The 20,312-nt window shown below is 39.3% G+C and overlaps 1 protein-coding gene and 1 long non-coding RNA gene across 5 annotated transcripts in view; one reads left to right on the top strand and one right to left on the bottom strand.

Annotated features, from left to right (window-relative positions):
- POLQ (DNA polymerase theta) overlaps positions 1–20,312 on the top strand; it is a 51,147-nt gene that overhangs the window by 21,248 nt on the left and 9,587 nt on the right. For 3 of the 4 annotated variants that reach the window (XM_032678928.1, XM_032678929.1, XM_032678931.1), the window contains 13 exons: positions 1,744–1,937; positions 2,246–2,370; positions 3,830–4,073; positions 4,891–8,042; positions 9,132–9,275; positions 9,884–10,080; positions 11,541–11,781; positions 12,845–13,038; positions 14,730–14,867; positions 16,161–16,335; positions 16,811–16,946; positions 19,361–19,479; positions 20,042–20,226. In XM_032678928.1, coding sequence (XP_032534819.1) covers positions 1,744–1,937; positions 2,246–2,370; positions 3,830–4,073; positions 4,891–8,042; positions 9,132–9,275; positions 9,884–10,080; positions 11,541–11,781; positions 12,845–13,038; positions 14,730–14,867; positions 16,161–16,335; positions 16,811–16,946; positions 19,361–19,479; positions 20,042–20,226 — 5,244 coding nt within the window. Of the gene's footprint in view, positions 1–1,743; positions 1,938–2,245; positions 2,371–3,829; positions 4,074–4,890; positions 8,043–9,131; positions 9,276–9,883; positions 10,081–11,540; positions 11,782–12,844; positions 13,039–14,729; positions 14,868–15,770; positions 15,865–16,160; positions 16,336–16,810; positions 16,947–19,360; positions 19,480–20,041; positions 20,227–20,312 lie in introns of those variants that run through there. The other variant, XM_032678930.1, reaches the window with a different exon arrangement.
- Positions 10,160–11,953, bottom strand: LOC116782375. Its single transcript, XR_004355219.1, has 2 exons — positions 11,888–11,953; positions 10,160–10,287 (listed from the first exon to the last, which is right to left on the bottom strand). It is a non-coding gene; the product is annotated as an uncharacterized LOC116782375 (long non-coding RNA).

The following is a 20,312-nucleotide window of genomic DNA, read 5'->3' on the forward strand; positions in this document are numbered from 1 at the left end:
AAGTGTCCAAAGTGTGTCAAGATTTATGAGCATGAACACTTGAAAAGCTAAGCAATGCTATTTAAGACCTTTGGAGAGGAAGCCACAAACCTGTGAAGATCAGTGAGGAAACCAGATGGAGCTGCAGTGAACAACATAGGATTTGTGGCTGCCAGAGGCCCACCATCATCCTAAATTTGACAGTTGTCTTCAGCCTTCTTAAGTGTAAAGTGTATTCTCTTTATCAGAATGACAAATCAAAGTCAAAATTTGGGTATCTTGTCTGAAAAAAAATATTCACTTCAAGAAGAATGTGCTTGCAATTACAGAAATTGTTGAGGTAGGGGATGGGGGAGGCAAGAGACTGAGGGTACCTACCTCTGCTTGCTGTGTTCATCCTAGTTATGGGCTGATACTGACAGATTTTTTTTTTCTACTTGTGCCCCATGTGTACCCATATCTCTGTTTTAGAGGATCACATTATATTTTGTTCTATTTCTATTAGGCAAAATGAACTCCTTTGTGTTATGCACCAGTGAATTTTTTCCCTGTTTGCATCTCCAAAACAGAAAAAAAAGGAAGAAATTTGGTCATGTCCTGGGGTAGAGGCAGTGATGGCAATATATTTTTATGCTGTACTTTTTAATTGCAGCAGCTTGTCTAATGTTATTTTAAACTGAATACCCTGTTCTTGAGATTCTCTTCTGTTAAGCTTCCCTAAAACACTTTCTTGCAAGGCTGTTCGTTTTCAAGGGCAAAGGTTTCTTTTATTTTGGTGACTTTTTAAATTTTTTTAAGACTTGATCTTCATGTATTCCTCATGGACTACAGGGAGTTTGTCTGCTGTAATGCTTTTAACTCTCTTTTACTTGTGCAAATATGAAACTGAATTCCAAGACCTTATGTTTTAGGAAAGTTGGTTAAAATCAGATAAGTATTTGCCAGACTGGGAAAAGAGTTTTCTTTAAAGGAAAAAAAACCCCACAACAAAAGCCCAGTAAACAAAAAAAGACAATCCCCCACTTTAATAACTCTTATTCATCTCAGTAGATGTAGGGACATGGATGATTTGCAATTATATAGGCATCTGGTGTTCTGTATCATGTTAAATGTTCCCCAAGAACTGTTAGTTCTTTCAAAATAATTAATCTTGCTTTATACTGATATGGATGTGAATAAATTTTATCTCCTCATACTGAGACTTACTCTGTGCTGGCTGAACGTTAACAGAATTGGTTTTACGTCTAAAAGTGTGTGAATGGCCTGGATGGATTTTTTGTTAGTTGTTAATAAAATTGACGTTTCTTGTACTCCAGGTAAATGAAAGCTTCAGGAAGTTTTGACAAAATCTTTGTCCTTCCTGCTTTACCAGATGCTGTGGTGGTGGTTAGTGTGGTTACTAGTGGTTTTAAGAGGTTGACAGATATTTGTAAATTTTATTAAAAAAAGAATAAAGCATTGTTTTGTTAAAGGAGAATGAAGATAGAGATTGAAAATTTTTTAGTGTCTTGGATTTAGGGAGTAATCTGACGAAGATTCCAAACTATTTAATTGTTAGAGTACCCATATGAGTCAGATCTCATCGGTACAAATATTAAAAAATTAGGTTAGAAGAGGTTTTACTTTCTTTATCGTACGTGGTTATGACTCAGTGCCTCTACTTAGTGTGTAGGATGCTCTAACCGCTTTCCCTAGGTTTTATTTTTGTTTACCCAGAGCTCTGTTCTGTTTGTTTCTCTGAAATAGATTTTTTATTTTTTTTAGGTCACCCCAGTGTATGAGGAGTGGACCACAATTGATTGGTACCAGTTTTTCTGCTTATGGGAGAAGCTTCCTGCCTCAATGAAACGTGTGGCTGAGCTGGTGGGGATTGAAGAAAGCTTTCTAGCTCGTTCTGTAAGAGGCAAAATCATAGCTAAAACAGAGAAACAGCACAGACAAATGGCCATCCACAAAAGGTAGCCATAGAATGTGGGTGTCAATGTGCAAATACTAGAGGCTATAACATTTGTGATGGACAGGCTCTGTGTCTATTTTCAGGAACTGGCTCTCTTTCTGAGTGAGCTGATAGCTTGGAGAACCTGGACCTGGTTTGCTCTGGTCTGAGAACGTTGCTGGCACAAGATGTTTGTGCTGTTGTTTTTGGAAGCCATCTTCTCTGTTTCTTTTGTGTGCTCTTCTGTCCTATGCTATCATGGTGCATATTGCCATGTACAGTAATGTGTCCTGGATGACAATTTTATTTCTACATGTGCTTCTTCAACAGGTTTTTCACCAGTCTTGCCCTTCTGGATTTAATCAGCGAGGTTCCCTTAAACGATATGACCAAGAAATATGGCTGTAGTCGTGGCCAGCTTCAATCCTTGCAGCAGTCTGCTGCCACTTATGCGGGTGAGTTGTCTGGGCAAAATGCCTGGGGAGTCTTAGGTTAGTCAGGGGTTTTTTTTCCTTCCAGATATGAGGCTAAGATAGCCACAGTGTAGTACTAATAACAAACAGTCTTGTAAAACCTCTTATGGATTTATAGCTTAACCTGTGGTTGCCCCTGCTTTGAGATGGAACCACAGAGTGTACTGTGGGAAGGGGGTCAGCTGACTGGAATCAAGCAATCCTGTAGCATGCTGAGGAAAATCTGTGGAAATCATCTGTGTACTGTGTAGTTTGTTCAATACTAAAGATGTAAATAGTTACACGTCTGTTCTAAAACTTTGCTCTATCAGGAAAGAGAAGCTTTCAGCATTGGGTAAAGGTTGGGGTCTCTAAGATGGAACATGGCTTTCTTCTAGTTGCAAAATTAATTGACTGGAAAGTATAAGGTTATAGTTCTCAAAATAGAGCGAGTAGTTTCTGGGTTATTTATCACCAGATCACAAGAGGTCAGATAGCTGCCACCTTTAACTTAACATCCTTAATTAGGCTGTGTAGGAGTAGAAGTATCAGCCCACCATGTCACCGAGATATTTTTTTTCTGTTGCCTAAGTCCTCCATTACTCCATAAGTGGGTTTTCAATTTATAAGACAGTTTTAGCTCAACTTGCGAAACCCTATGTGTGGGTTGCAGGATGAGTCAAAGCCCCAAAATGAAAAGGTCACGCCAACTGATGCAGAGTAGTTTAAATTAATTCTGGTAGTATAAATAACTTTTTGTTGTAGCAGTTTCATAATTCTCTATTCCCAGTATTAATAATTTTCACAAAAATAATTTGGGAAGTAATATGAACTGTTGACATGACATATAGTTAAGAGAGATGATAAAAGTTGTATTCTATAATCACTATAAAAATAGTGAGGGATACCATGTCTTTCAGTTATTTTCATATTCTGTAGATTCAATCTGTGAGTATGCAACTGTGTTTTTCCAGCTCTTTTCCTTCTCCCATGTGCTGGGGACTGCAGTTGTAACCTTTATCATAGGCTCTGCTATCTCCTGTGATACTCTCAGTAACTGAAGTTATGTAATCCACAATTTACTCTTATGGACATCAGTGCTGACCTTCTTTAAAGATCTGTGGCTTCTCTTAGTGCCTCTCATCACTGCTTTTTCTATTGCCTTTTTTTCAGTGTGGTTGTTTCATAGGACTCCTGTTCCAGGAGGTACATGTGTTTCACACTTTCAAGATTAGCATCTTTGAAAAAACAGTGTCATTCAGAATTTTTACCTCACTGATAAACTAGTTCTGCAAGATCAGCTCCTAGTCATAGTTGTAATAGGCATGATTTAGTTTCTGTAAGTAATGGGAAGGTGGGAAATGTAAAGTGAGTACCAGTTCAGACTGGGGGGTGGGGAGTGAATCCAGCTTAGTAGAACTGAAGCTGGAGTTAAGACACTGATGTAACTTTTGTGTTCCAGGAATGATAACAGTTTTCTGTAATCGACTGGGCTGGCACAACATGGAGCTGTTGCTCTCTCAGTTCCAGAGTCGCCTCACTTTTGGGGTTCATAGGGAGCTTTGTGACCTGGTACGAGTATCTCTGCTGAATGCACAGCGTGCCAGGACACTTTACAACGCTGGCTTTGTCACCGTGGCTGATCTTGCTAAAGCCAGTCCTGATGATGTGGCAGCTGCTCTGAAGAATTCAGTGCCATTCAAAAGGTGAGAAATCAGTAAGTCCAGAAGTCAATAAAAGGAGTTTGTTTCTAGGGTGAAGGATTACAAGATGAAACCTGTGGTAAAATATGGCAACCTTTAGGACTTCGTGCCAAACGTTAGTTAGAATTAGCTTGTAGGTCTCTGTGACTGATCACAGTCATTCCGTGATTATTTTGAAATTAATAGAAACATCTTTTTTTTGTAGCCTAAGTTTTTGAGACCTAAATTTTCTTCTTATTCCTCTTTTCAATGCATTGCTTGGTCCTGGATGAATTGTTAATGCTTTCTGGTAAGCTTTTGCTGCCTCTGAAAAGCAGCTGCACCATATGATCAAAGTAGTTTGTGATTTATTACTGATTATCTTTTGAGATTCTCTTGTGATTTTCATGTTAATGTAGTGACAAGCTTCCTTGATCAAATACCTGTGGGACTGTGCTGTAGTAATTGTCTGGTTTATGCTCCTAAAGTTTCCTTTCTTTGGAAAACAGTTCATGGAGGAGGATCGATTGAGACCTGCATTTTGCCCTAGCAGGGAGTTGGGACTTCTAGGGTTCATGTTTGGACACAGAAACCTGGCAATACTTCTGGGGTATGCAGCCAGTAGTATCTTTCATTGACATCCGTTCACATTTAGAAAACTGAAATACTTATTTCCAATTAAGTTATTTCCCATTAAGTGCATTATATTTTAGGTAGAGTGCTTCTGTGAAGGAAGCTGTGAAGCCATTGAAATGGGAGCAAAACAGAATAGTACCAGCTTCTTCTGTTGTTTGTTATTTTTTGCGTGAATGTTTACGTCTGTCTGTTACCTTTCCCATAGTGTTCGTAGGGCTGTGGATGAAGATGAAGAATCGGCAGAGGAGCGTCGGACTGTGCGCAGCATCTGGATGGCTGGAATGAAAGGCTTGACTGAAAGAGAAGCAGCTTCTGTCATTGTGGAGGAAGCCAGGAGACTTCTGCAGCAGGATTTGGCACTGATGGGAGTGCAGTGGAACCCAGAGTCTTTTCTTGAGACTGATACATCCTCTATGATCAGCAGTGAGTCAGAACTGGAAGACAGACTGCGTAGGTCAGATGGAGAGGAGTCTGCTGAGTCTTCAAGGGTGTTAAACAAAAAAGAGTTTAGAGTTCAGCATTGTAATGGCCTTGGTTCGCAGACTGGAAACTTATCAAATATTAAAAAGGGATATAAAAGACGGCTAAGCAGTAGCACAGAAAATTCCAGGTGTGAGAATGAAGTCCCAGGCAAGAAACAGGCTCGAGCAGAGGAAGGCAGGGGTGATATTGTGTACAGTGCTAAAAAACTGCCAAATACATGCACTGGTAATGAAAACAGGGAAGGAATTTCTCTAATCAAAACCAAGATAGATTCCAGGGCAGCCATCCCAGAGCATCTTACTGAACAAGGAAAAACACCAACATCGAGAACAAAGTCTTCAGCCTCTAGATTGATTAAAAGCACAGATGTGCATTTAAACCGCACTAGGAACAAAAATACCTCTTCAAAACTGCGGAGGTCAGTTCTTGAAGGTTCAAATATACTTAGCATAGACATACAAAATCCACCTGCTTTCCACCCCACCATCTCTACAGATAATTTTTTTTCAAACCGAAATAATAAGGAATTTATGGAAACAGATTCTTTAACTCATGAAGTCTCAAATTCTGTGCAGATGGACAAAATAAAGATTGGGAGAAAAGATAAAATGGAAGCATTGTTTACAGAGCCCACCACCAGCAATGAAGGCATACCTAAGGGGAGAGCACGTTTGCAGGCATCTGTTATGTTGCAGGGTACTCCACGCACCAGTGTGGAGATGCATAATATTATAGGAAGTAGAGTCATACCCGGTAGTGCTAGGACACAGAGAAATGAAAATAATGATTATAAGCAGAATAAAATTAATAGAACTCAAACAGATGTGAGCTGTGCTGAGGATAGGATTGATAGGCAGGAGATGGCTTTAGACACAGATCATGGTAATGTGACTGCGAGCTGCTCTGGAAGTGGACATGTCCATTGTGACAGCAGGATACATTTTTGTCCTAGTGAGGATAAAATCTGCAATATTCAGGTTCAGAATGGTGGCAAACATGGGAGTGAAAAGCCCAATGGAATATTACAAGCTGGAACATTGCAGAAAGGCAACAGTCATCCCAAGGTTTTTCTGAAAGAGTTTTTAGGAAAATACAGAGGTGTTTGCAATGCAGATGATGTTCAGAATGGTCCAGCCTCTGATCTGTTTTCTGACTCTAGAGACTTTGAAGACAGTTTCCAGTTGGATACTCAAACTGAGATGATAATAAAACAGGAGATAGCAGCTGGAATCACAGGACAGCAGGGAATAGAAGGTTCGGAGCTGGCAGCAATACCACGGCAGGAAATCTCCAAAAACCTAAGCAGTTTATGGACTGAGAATGCTACCGATGAAAGGGTGGCTGCAACAGCTAGGAAACTGAGCTTATCAAGTCTTATCACAACAAATAACATTACCAAAAACATAACTCAGCACTGCAGTAATCAAGTTTTGGAGTCTGGAGCCCTTAATTTACAGCCCATAGTGAAGGAAATAGAATCTGCACCTTGCCTTAAAGAAAGTGATTTCTCAGTGACTGACTCACAGCTACACAGTTTTCTACAAGATTACCAGACCCAAAATTCTGTGAAAGGGGAGAATGTGTCTAAAGATCTCAATAGAGCAACCTCCGATTTTGGAAGGGAACACATTGTACAAATAGAATGCCACCCTGTCCCTGAAGCAAGCCTAAATATGAGTGATAGCTTGCTATTTGATGATAGCTTCAGTAATGTCACTGACCTTTCAGCTGTTTGCATCATGGAAGCTGACAGAAAGGACCCTGTGGAGAAGCAAGAGGCTTTGCTTCCTCCAGATGGTCTTTTGCAGAATCTAAGACCTGTTCAGAATAAATTTGATGTCAGTGGCAAACAAGAACAGGAGAATCCTGCACAGTGTAACAATGTATCTCTAGCACCCTCTGATACAATAGCTGAAGGTTTAGGTCATGAAAACTCCCCGTCTTTTCTGAAAGATCTTCCTGCTACCTTTCAGGGTCAGTCAGGATTAATAAACCCAGTGATTTGTAACAATGACCCTAGACCGAAGGATTTAGTAGGAGATCAAGGTGAAAAGCTCCAGAGAAGCCAGCAAACTTTAGATAAGAAACCCCATCCAGTGGTATGGGCTGACTGCTCGTTTGAACTAAGCCCAGGATTGCAGGATGTGTTAGACAAATGGCCTAGTCCCTCAAGCATTGAACCAGTTTCAGTAAGTTCCTGTTTGAAAGGAAAGTTAGTTTCTCCTACTGTTAATCAAGAACCAGATCTAGTTTTTGAATCTGACTGTTGTAAGCCAGAACCTTTGCCCACTTGCCAGGATTTCAAAAGCTCTTTCAAGGTTAAAGAAAATAAAACAGAAAACTTGCATCTTCAGAAAACAGATGCCATAACACTTCAGCTCAAGGGAAGCAGCAGAACGTCCTGTCCTCCATCAGATAATAATAATGGGTTTATTCCTCCAACACCTCCCAAAGAGCTTTTCCCAAAGAGTTCTTTTTCTCTTTCTGTGAAATCTGCAAGGAAGAGGCAAGTCGCCTGCGAGAATGAAGGACAAATGATTCAGCCACAACAGAATAGTGAGGGCAATGCAGAGCAGCAGGTAAAAACACTCCAGGTCAGTACTGGGAGTCTAGACCCAACTGAGACTGATGAGATAAAAGATGATTCTGCTATAGACCAAGGCTTTTCACTGCAGCTGTCTCAGGATGTTTTTCCTCTTATTCCCTTGAGTGCTGAAAGTTTCACTATTATTGATGTAGCAAGCAACAAAGCACTTTTCCAGACTTTCGTTGCAGAATGGAAGGAAAAAAGCAGATTCTCCATCTCAGTGGCATGCGAAAGAACAAAATGTCTTCTGTCTCCCAAATCAACGATTGGTGGCAAATTCAAAAAAGGTCAGTTCCCTGTTCCAGCACATTATTTTGTGAACAGTAGGGTGGCAGGAGTAGAGAAGGAAAGGGTTTGCAAAAGGGGGGGAAATTACTGATATTACTGATATTACAGAATCACATGATGTTTGGCATAGGAAGGGTCCTCTGGAGATCATCTAGATCAACCCCCTTTCTAAAGCAAGTTCACCTAGAGCAGGTTGCACAGGATTGTGTCCAGGCAGCTTTTGAATATCTCTGGGAAAGGAGACTCCACAACCTCTATGGGCAATCTATTCCAATGTTCTGTCATCCTCAAAGTAAATAGGTTTTTCCTCATGTTCAGGTGGAACCGCTCATTCAGCATCCCTTCCAAATTCTGACCTTTCCTAGCAACGTCTTCAAGAGTTGAGACAGAAATATATTCCCTCCTTCCACTCTGAAAAGCATTTCACGTTTGTCAAAAATATATTTTGATAGTTAAGGAGTGTTGTTGTTATGGCAATATGACAGCAATGAATCTAACTGCTTAATCTTGTCATTTTAAAGGAAGACTATGTTTATAAAGCAGCAGCAAACTGCAGCATATCAATACTTTTGGGGGAAAAAATGAAGTAATATTGCAACAATCCAGAGACTGATCTGAATTTCACATATGCTTATATTGAACCAAGTTTACATTTTACAAATTTGAAAATATTTAACCTTGGTTCAGAAGCAATCACAGAAGTAGCACAGCTCAGTGGAGCCCCTGAACAATCTGTAATGTTTACTGGTAAATGTAATATTCATTTTATAATATACAAAAACTTATGACATGGTGCATGTGATAAAAGGACTGCACAGCAGAGAACCATTTCAATATTAGATACACAATGAGATGTTAATATTCAGATAGTCTCACATACCAACAAGTGGCTAATACTTCTTTACGGTCTCCAAGGACCTATCAAGGAAATGCTTGACATCAGTTCTCCATCCTTTACTAACACTCAGCTCCTTTGCGTTACTGAGACTAACAATATTCAGTTTTAGGCTCAACTGTATGTATTTACATTTCCAAGATCCTGTTTATGAATGCCATTTTATAATTGTAACTTGAAATTATGTCTTTAGTGAGTTCTCCTCAGCAAATGCAAGTTAAAGATGATGGGTTTCCTGTCCAAGGCTATGAAGACATCGTGGTAGTTGGACTGGCAGTGTGCTGGGGTGGAAAAGATGCCTACTATATCTCTTTGCAGCAGATACAGGACCAGACTGGTAAGTGAGTGGACAGGCTGTGCTAGGTTACATGACACTGCATTTCAAGAAAGTACCTTCAGCAGATAGGTTCTTGGAAGTGTTGTGAGTGCTCTGAACCCAGCTCAGTTGTGTGATGGAGTAATTTAGCTGTTGTAAATATTTAAACACCATTGAACATGTTGCCGTGGGTGTACCTGTACTATGTAATAAGGCCAGGTAATTGGCTCAGGCACTGGACTGTGAGCATGCATGTGGCTAAAATGTTAGCTTACGCCCATGTTCTCTTTATCTTATTTGCTTTTCTCTTTCAATCTCTTCCAATTTTTTGCTCTTCAGAACAAATCTGACACTTGAATGCTGAACATAGCCCAGTCTGTGCTAAGTGGCCCTGTGATTAGGGTTTGATTCCTGGCTATCCTTTGTTTGTTAGTACAGACACAACGTATTACTTTTGGGAGCCTTGTCTGGTTTGATAAAATATGTAATGTCAGTATAGACATATTGTTATTTGTTCATACTTAAACTGTAGTTTTTGTGCTTTAGGTGATTGCACACAAGCTTTTCTCTTGCTTTTCTTATCACACAGTGGGTAAAAAGATGGTTTTTGCTTGTATTTCCTGCCTTAGAAATCAGTATGAGTTTGGCACCACCACCTTTGGACAAAAGCCTGCCTGTAACAGAGAGACTATATCATCTGCAGCTGTATCTGCAGAAGAAGCCCAAGCAGGAGCGATCACTTATCATGTACGACTTCATTCAGCACTACAAAACTCTGCTGATGGCTTGTGGCATCTCCTTGGAAGGAAGTTTTGAGGACCCAAAGGTTTGCAGGATTAAGAAATTTAGCTTGGGTAAAACTACTAGTTTAAACACACTAGTGGAAAGATAAGAGTACCTTCTGGTACTTTTCTTCTAATATTTATGTTTGAATATGCACACTTGTCAGAGGGTTTAGTGAAATTTTCTTCCTGTGGGAAATCTTGAACAGTATTTAGAGGACATTTGCTTTGCTATATGGGTTTGATGGTACCTGCAAGAGAAACAAAGGAACAGTGAGAGATTAACACACTATTCTTTTATACCTTGCTTGGGTGGGGAAGATGAAGATAAATCTCTCCCCTGTCTCAGTGAACAGGGCTTAACTCTTGTTCCAATAAGAAGCCTGGGGCTGAAATGTCAGAAGTGCTTCTGGTCAGATTATTGCTTCTGAGAACAGGAGACTTGGTAAGCAAAAGATTTACACGCCATGTGTATGGACCACTTTGCTACCATTATTTTCTCAAAAGAAAACAAAGTTTGCATGTAATTTCAAAAGGTTTGGGAACTATTTGTAACGCAGATGAAACACTAGATTGAGGTAAAAGCACCTTCTTGTCCATGTTAGGAAAAACTCTACAAGCAGAGAAATTTCTATTGATTTTTAAAGTTTTGCATCACACATAGACTGAATAGCATCATGGTAATATTCAACTCTGCAGGTAAGTTACTAATGTGTTCAACACAAGTACAAACATAGATTTTTTCATATTGAGGCATAGTTTTAGAATAAAATTAAAGAGTAATAAAAGTAACATCTTTCCCTGCACTGTTCCATGTATTAGTTGAAGTCATACTCATGTTTGTTCATTTTAGTGATGCAATGATTATATACATACACACACACCCTCCCCAACCCCATAAATATACACATATGGTTTTTACCTTCTGCTTGAATGGCAGAGACAGTGCAGAACCCTGTGTTTTATCCTATTTTGACACAACAAATTGAAATATAACTATAAATGAAATTGCTTTGAAGACAGTTAGAGGTATGTGGCTTACCAGGAGTAAAATATGCCACGCAGAATTCTTGGCATTAGTGCTGATGTGCAAAAAATAGGAGAACTCAGCTTGGCTCATGTTCTAGATTAATGGGAAGTTCTGATTTTTCAAAGTCATTTTTCAGATTAAGCATGTTTTGATCCTGATTTTTATATTTATTCACTTTGTGTTAGGTTTTAATAGACAAAAAAACCCGAGGACAACACTTCAAGATGTGTTTAGTTGACAAAGGATAAGGTTCTCAAATGTGCAGAAATAACTTTGAGTGAGAAGTAAGCTTTTCGGTGACTTATGCCCTCTTGAAGGTTTTCTTTGAAATCATGTAACTTTTAACTGCAGTTTGCCTGCCAAATCAAGACGAATTATCTGCACTATAACCTTGCATTAATCCCCAGCTAAATATTTGTCTTGTTTTACAACTGAAATGGAAAAAAAAGTCTCATGGAGGTCTCCCTTTTTTAGGTTGCATGTTGGTTGCTCGATTCTGGCTCTAAGGAACGTACACTTCACAACATGGTGACTAACTTTCTCCCCAACGAGCTGCCTCTGCTGGAAGCAGTAGGCACTGGCCAAGGAGTGCAGAGCCTGGGGCTCAGTGCCAGCAGAGATCATTCTGGGAGGTACAGAGCAGCAATAGAGTCTGTGCTTGTCTTCAATGTCATGGACCAACTCCGTAGTGAATTACAGAAGGAAAATCTGACAGGTGAGGAGAGCTTCTCCACTTGGGGGCAAAGATGGAGGGTAAAGGTAGCTGTGCTACCATGGGCTAAATGATCAGTGTGGAAGAGAGGAGATTTGGAAGTTCTTACCTAAGTATAATCTGTGTCAAAATGTTAATTTGTCAAAAGAGGGAACTTCCCTTGGAAATATATCTGTTTTGTAAAAAAAAAATCAAATTAAAATATAATTTTTATATCCCAAATATCCACCAGTTCCATTAGTAAAGACACCAGCAGAGTCTGTTCTAAGTCTCTAAATCAGTTGGGTCCCTACCTTCCAAATGAGTACCCTGACCATTCCAAGAGGACTCATGGGTCTGTCTCTGGTTTCTCATGAACTTTTTCAAAAGTTTTTGCATTTCCTTGTCAGAAGCAATTGCTAAAATCCTCAAATGTGTTCTGAAGGAGATTTCTTGCTCTTTGGCCTTCCAATATAGGATTGTTTGCCATGTATGTGTTATGTCCATGAAGCTCTTGTGATCCCATAATGAATGATCCAGTATGTTTGCACTAATAATTGCTGAGTGCTTGTTGCTGTTTATAAACAAGCCATCAAAAAAGCCCCCCAAAAGCACATACTTATCAGTGGTCATTGATACTTTCCCCTTAATTATATCCAAAGCCCAAGATTAAGGTCCAGTTTCACTAAAGTATTTTATTGCAAGCTTACCAAATCATGTATGATTGTTACAACTAAACCTTAGAACCTTTTTAAAAGATGTAGATGGTGGAATGAAAGTGTATCAAGTTAGAAGGCCTTACATTAAACATGTCTGTGGTTTATAAAATGTTGATATACGAAGAGAAGTGTATTTCTTGGAACAAAAAATGACAGAAGCTGTTTTGTTAAACACTTTTGTCATAAGACTGTGAAATATTCCATGAACAAAAGTATTCAAGTGAAATCTATAGTAGAAGATTTCAGTCTGTCTCGACATTCAGTATTTTAAAAACTGTGCATTCTCCATTTTTTTTTTTTTATGAATCCGTTGATCTGCAGTTGATCTGTTTAATAAAAGTTTTTCTTGGGGTTTGTTCTTACTACAGATGTATTTTCTAAAGTGGAGATGCCCATCCACTATTGCTTAGCTCTGCTGGAGCTGAATGGCATTGGTTTTAGCACAACAGCGTATGAAACCCAGAAACAGGTCATGCAAGCTAAACTGAGCGAGATTGAGACCAAGGCGTATCAGCTGGCAGGCCACAGCTTCTCCTTGACCAGCCCTGATGACATCGCAGAGGTACGTGAGGGTTAGGGTGCAAGGGGGAGAGCTTTCTCAGAAGTTACTCTCAAGGGTCTTTGACTAAAACTAAAGAAAAACCAGAAATTTCTTGGGCAGACTGCTTAAGAAAAAAAGACAAACGCAAACTCAACTCTGCTCAGAGATTTGTCTTTTGGAGGCTTGCTGCCTGCAAGAGGCTGTGTCTCTCCTGCTTGTTACTGATCATTCTGCCAACTTTAGCAGAGATAAAGAAGGTAGAAGTGGAAATAAAAAACAAATGGAAATAAGCCTGTGGTTTGTGTAGGACCTTGGTTTCTCATGCCACATGAGATTATCTGCCAATTAAATGGCTTTTGGAATATTTTGGATGAGTGGTTCAGGACTGGAGAAGCTTTTTTGCAATACCAGTCTTGGGCACATCAGGTATGATGCGATGTCATGTAGTCTTGACTCTTAAGAATAGTTGTACTCACTAAGTTGCATTGTTTCCCTTGTCCCTATATAGCATGAAAGAGGAGGAAAGACCCCTTTAAAAGTTTTGAATCAACTACTGTCTACTTTTAGGAACCTGTATAGAACTGAATTTTTTTTTAAAGTCTAAGGAACAGATTTCAGTGTAAATGAGCAATACTTTTATTCCTGAAGAATTTCACTATATATTTTTTCATATAGGTTACATGGAGTCATTGGAATAGATTATAATTGCTGTGCATGCTTTTTTTCCCCCATTTTTTTTCCTATGTACTAGTTTCTTGCTAAGGGGCTATACCTTATATGGAAGTAGTCAAAATTTGCAAGCAGCCATCAGTAAAAGAAGTTCCACAGAAATATTCCTCCTTTGTTGCAAATGTAGAAGTCTTGCTCAGTAACAGTAGTCTAAGTTAGAACTCCTGACATAATGCTTGACTTCAGTTTCACTCTTCTCCATGGAAAAGGGGAAGGGAAGTTTTTTCTCAAATGCTGTTCTCTGAACTACAGAGAGTGGAAGTTTCTCATGTGGAAATTTGTTACGAATCTTGTAAAGTATCTTGTATAGGTTAGTAGAACTTTACCCTTCTAGTTTTGTGTCAGTAAAATTTCTGTGCTACATAAATGCCTGAGAGAAACTTCCTATTCCCTTCTGCCAGCTATGAAATGAAACACAATAGCTGCTAAGTAGTGTATGATGCTACATAGAAACACAGAGTGAAAAATGAAGAGCTGTGTTGTCTGTCACCAAGTGAGTGTATACTTAATTTTCCAGTTTTTGGCAGTTTGTAAGAAAATCTAATATTCTAGCTATTCTATAAAAGGCATTTGTGACCACCTCCCTCCATGCCATTTATGTTTCTCTGAAGCCTGCTCTCTGCTAACACTTCTGTTTTTTCTCCATTGTTCTTCCCACTTTTAGTCATCTTGACATTACGTTTTATTACAGTTGACTGTCAGCAGTAACCTCACTTATTGGATGGAGTTAATTACCTTTTCTAAAAACATACCTCTGAACTCAAACTTATAGTGTTCAGAAAATGAGATTTTAAATTGCATTTTGTAGTTAATTAAAATGAGGAGGAATGACTTTGATAGCAGGGATCTTTAATCAGCTTTTTAATTACCTGAAGCATTTGTACTATCCTTTGGTTGGAACAAGCTGTTTAAGTGCTCTGTTGCTTTTTTTCTCTCCTGGGAGCAGCATGCAGAAACTGATTTGATATGCTGGTCTCTTGCAGGTGTTGTTCCTGGAACTGAAGTTGCCACAAAATGGAGATGTGAAGGTTCAAGGGAACAAAAAAACTCTGGGTTACACCAGAAGAGCAACTGCTAAAGGAAACAGGATTAGATTAAGCAAGCAGTTGAGTACAACCAAGGTACAGTAATGTCTGGTTCTAATCTGAAAGTAGATTTTAACTATCTGTTGCTTCTCCAGTTACTACTGGAAATTCAAACTGGATTCTGCTTTGTCTGTTAGCAGAGTTAGTAACTCCTCCTCTCCTAAAGCTTGAGTATAGTGAGGACATAGCTATAAATGGCAAGCTTCAATAAGAATAAATCAGGCAGAATCTGATTTCCCAAATAACCTGTAAGACCAAAATAGTACAATAATTTTGTAAAGCCAATAGCAAAAGAATTTTTTGACATCAGCTTGAGAGGTACTTAAATACCATGTCAATGAAATGCAATGTTTTCCCTGCCTGCTACTATCGTGTCTGTGTTTTGTGCCTCAGAGAATTTGTCTTCAGAATGGCTAATCTGATGGTTTATCAAATTTAGTATATCAGAAGCTTGTATATATGTGAAGGCTATTGACATCCTTACCAGTTGATAAATATTGTGGGCCTGCATTAATACCTGCAGCTGCAGCTAATGGGTGCTCTTGCCAGACAAGTGAAATTAGCAGATATATATGTTCCCTGTTTTCAGGACTCATTAATCTGTGTTGTTTTCTTAGTTTCCCCTTGTTCAGTGTACTTGGAACACAAGTATTGATTTGTGAAACTCAAGTGGCAGTGAAGATGTTGAGTGCAGTGGTGGTGGCAGAGAGGGAACAAGAAGCAAAGAGAAGATTTCCTCCTTCTGTGATGTGGAGGGATGAGGCTGCAGCTGCCTGCTGCATACGAAAAATGTTATTTCTAGAAATGTTTACATGCCACTGTCTTTTGAAATTCTTGTTAATCTCTTCATATTTCTGATTAAGCTGAAAGGATTTGATTGCTAGTGATCAGCTTTTTATTTCAAGGAGCATGGTCAAGGGCTTCATTTTGTATTCCTAGTGTACAGATAGGAGAGAGCAGGGAGAAAAATATGCAAGAAGATGGAGGAGTAGCATTAATACCGGACAAGAGGAGACAACGTAGGGTATCTATGGCAAGTGATGCTTTTATTTGATTGTTTCAGGTGGTTTATTGGTTGGTGCAGATTAAGAGTGATAATGAGGGTGCAGAATTCCAAAGAGAATGGTTGTCTTCTCATGTGTAATAAAACTTGCTTTGGTTACTCAAGTGTAGGTGGTATAAGGGGAGAGGATATGTATTTAATATTAAGGCAGTGACACTGGAAGCTCACTGTGGGTGAAGGAGTCCCTTTTTCCCGCAGAACTGCAAAAACTTTATAAATAAAGCTTAAAAGGCAGTTGATTAATTGTGCCCTTTTCTCCCTACAAGGATGTTTTGGAGAAATTAAAGACACTTCACCCATTGCCAGGGCTGATATTGGAATGGAGGAGGATCAACAATGCTATTACTAAAGTGGTGTTTCCACTACAGAGGGAAAAGCGATTGAATTCTGCATTGGGAATGGAAAGGATATATCCAGTTTCACAGACTCATACAGCTACAGGTGAGGAAATATGTGCAAAATCCTCACTTCTTACTGATTTTTTTCTTTTTGTGTGTGTGTACAGCTTTTCTATGGGAAAAAGATAGGAAATCAGCACTGTGCTCTGCTTCAACCAGATGAAAATACTGAAATACATTTTGACATGAATTGTCCCTAAAAGTCTAAGTGTTTTTAAAATAGCTTTTGTATTCTCTGAGCAGTATTATTCATTTATTACACATATTATCATATAAATCTCTGACCCCAGAACAGGTTCTGGATTTGGAAGTTTCTTATTAGTGATACAGAAATGGGGAACCATCTCAAGCCCATTAAATCCGAATTATTTTTCCTTTTCTTCAGTTTTCTCAGTGGTCCTGTCCTGTCCTGCCCTTCTACCTCTTCTGTTTTGGAGATGCAGAGAATGTGCAGCTGTGTTAAGTTAGAGAAACTCCTTTTGGACCCTTACTTAGTTCTGCCTTGTCTTCCTTCTCAGGTCGAATAACCTTCACAGAGCCAAATATCCAGAATGTGCCAAGAGATTTTGAGATTGAAATGCCAACTGTGGTTGAAGAAAGCCCACCCTCCCAAGCCCGTGGAAATGTTAATTGTCGTGGTGTTTTAGGGGGCAGGTAGGAGGATCTTGGCAAAGCTTCTGCTTAATCTTCTGATCCTAATGTGATCAGGTTGTCAAATTTCTCTTTCCTGACTTCACCTATGGCTGCTGTCATGTGTGTGACTTATTATTCAATGTTTCACGTACAGGGGAATAAACACCTAAAAATCAGTGATACATGAAAGACATAATAATACTGATAGCATGTGGTTCCATGTAACCATTTGCTTTTTAAAGTTCTTTTATGAAACCCTCTACAGTGAGGTTAACGTTATGCTCCCAGCTGTCGGGTGGAAAGCCTGAGTGTGAAAAGTAACTAAACTGAAGTTAGGATCTAATTTGACTTTCTAAGAGCTACTCTTGGAAGATAGGATAGGATATTGTGGAAGAAGTAGAAGAAAGTTCATTTGGTTTATGCTGTGCAACTCCCTCTTTTCATTCTTTGTTAATAATTTCATTTGTCGTACTGACCTGCAAAAGCTGTCATGTAGCAGAAAAAGATTTCTAAATTTGGTTTCTGTTAACCAAATGCCCTATTTTCTATGATTCTACAATTCTACTTTGACAGCATTACATACCAAAGCCTAAACCGTTGTGTGGAAGTCTGGTGAAATACCAAGGTCAATCTTATAGCAATTAGCTTGTGAGCTTTGAGGTTCATACTTGGTGGTGGTTTTCTACCCTTTCAGTTTCTCTTTCCTTCAGGTTCTTGTCACGTATGTGTCACCTGAGTGACTTTTATAAGTTTTTTCCCCTCAGCAAGATGTGAGAAATTTGAGAAGTTTTTTGATTCTTCTGTCTGGGGCCTCCCACCACCATGTGTCTAACACCCTTGTGTGGTAGGTCATGGGAAGAGAGCTCAGGAATAGCAGGATCTTGTCCAGCTCTCTTTAGAAGAACCAGGCCTAGCCATGGAGACAGAAATGTTGTTCTGAGATAAAACTCTTGTAGTGCTCAGGCTTGCAGCAGCTTTCCAGGATGGCTGGGGAGTGTGCTGAGTTCTTGAGAGTCTTCCCTGTAGAGCAGTAGCCTATCAAAGGAATGCAGTGCCTGCTGAACTTTGAGAGTCTGTTTCTCAGACTGACTTTTCCTACATTTTCCTGCATTCCTTAGTTAAACAGCCACTCTGTTAGCAAGATGGGCAATCCTAAGGGCACAGAAACGACTGCTAGCACAAAAGAAACTGTCATGCTGCCTAAGTCTAACAGGCCTTCCAAGCTTTGGTTCATACTGTCTATTATCTTACTATTACTATTGTTTCCTCTTGTTGTAAGAAGCTTCTGACCAAAGCAGTGTAGCTAAATTAGGTCACAGTTTAAAGCCCTTACTCATTTAACTAAAATGAGAACCTATGCTGAACAGTGTGATTTTCTGCAGTACCCAGAATATGCAATTGTCCTTCACCTTTATTTCTTTTGAAAATTTATTTCTGTCATGCCATCTTTCATCTCATTGATCCCTATCATTCCTGAAATGACAACATACAAGAAGAAAAGGAAGTGCACAAGGGAAGAGAGCATGATATCTTTTCTGTGCTTTGCTGAAACTAGTCTTGATTTTAGAGATACCATTTAATTTTGATAAAGAATTTGCTCAGATCCCTGACCTAAACAGCAAGGATTTATAAAGGACTTTTACCTTCCAGGAAGGAAGGTAAGGAGGAACCCAGTGGACTGGTAGACTCGTGCTGGTGGGACTAGGTGGTACTAATGGTGTCAGAGGTGTGCACTGATGGATACAATTCCATCTGCAGCTATAAGTGACTTGGTGGGACAGGAGAGTTAAGCAAACCCTGAGAGGAAGCAGAACACCTGGGTGACGCTATAAACTTCTGGCCTTCTAGAAAAGAAAATTGAGTTGCTTTGGGGCAATTTTTTCCTTGGTCTTTAGGGAGGAAATGTGCAGTGTTTTTTTGAGCATGTCTTCTGCAACTTCTGCTCTATTTTTACAGGCTTGCTTGTGTGTGCCATAGTGAGAGTGACATTATGGGGGAAATTATTCTGTCTCTACTAGGTATGGGCTAGTGTTTGCATTCTGCATAGGAAAAAGATTTTGAGAGAAAACTTTGCCCTCAAGGTGGGTGTTGAATTTTTAGGATTCCTGTAGGATTCCTTTGCTCTCTTTCTTGAATATGCTTATCACAGATCTGGGGCCATTCATCTTACCTCTTTTAGAGTGAAATTATCCAATTTCTGAACTGAATCCTGAATGTACTAGGAAGATCTATCCCTAAATCTTTTCAGAGTCAGTAAATCCCTTCAGGTGTTTATCTGGTCTCTGTCCATGGTCAAATTTAGGTATGGATTGTCCAGAAGAATGGAATAAGGCTACTGCCTCACTTGTTTTCGCTGATTCTTTGTGGCAAAAATGATTATGTGTCTCTTAGTGGTTTAGAAATTGGTGAAGAGCAACCATTCTTTGTCTCCACAGATGTAGAAAACGTTCCAGTATTTTGCCAAATGGGCTAAAGTTCCAGACTGCAGACAGATTTGAAGAAAGAGGAATACCATTTTCTGTTAGCATGAGGCATGCTTTTGTTCCCTTCCCAGGTAATGCTCTGTAATGTTAAGTATATAGTTAACAAAAAATCCTAGATGTAATGAAGAGTTAAAAATTAGTAACAGTACATATCTGTCTGAGCAGCCTACTTGGAAAAGCATGCCTTCAAAATTATTCACAAGATTGTAAAAGAGAGAGTTTCAGTTGAGGAAAGTATTCCAATGTTATAATTCACATGTTCACACTTTCATTTCCTCTTTAAGGGTACCTGTTTTTTTAAGAGTTAGCTTAGGCAGCTCTTAATACACAAATTGCACTCTACCTGATGTTCTTCCTATCCAAATGTCAGTTCTCACATTGCCTGCGCTGGCTCAGACACCTGGACAGATACTTGTTTATGTGGTTTTGATGGATTCCAGATGTAGGGACTAGACATAAAGCAGGCGGGCCTGAGCATTGGGGAAAGAGGCAACAATTTGTCTGATAGAAATTGCTGTGGGAAACTTTCAGAGCAGAAAATGAAGGACAAGTTTAGTCCTTCTTGCTGGAAAGTTGAATGGAACATTGGAGTAATTTATGAAATAATGATTTCTGATAACTTCTTGACTTCAGGTGGCTTAATCTTGGCTGCCGATTACTCTCAACTTGAACTGAGGATCCTTGCTCATTTGTCTTGTGACTGTCGACTCATTCAAGCCTTGAACAGCGGTACTGATGTCTTTAAGAGCATTGCAGCAGAATGGAAAATGATTGATCCTGAAGCTGTTGGAGATAGGACCAGGCAACAAGCTAAGCAGGTAATTTTAGGGAAAAAAATTCAGTAGCAGCTTTCTGGGCAGGAAGGTTCAGTGTTCAACACATTGTGGAGTCACAATAGTATGTT

Source organism: Chiroxiphia lanceolata, chromosome 2, assembly GCF_009829145.1.
Source record: "Chiroxiphia lanceolata isolate bChiLan1 chromosome 2, bChiLan1.pri, whole genome shotgun sequence".
Classification (NCBI taxonomy): domain Eukaryota; kingdom Metazoa; phylum Chordata; class Aves; order Passeriformes; family Pipridae; genus Chiroxiphia; species Chiroxiphia lanceolata.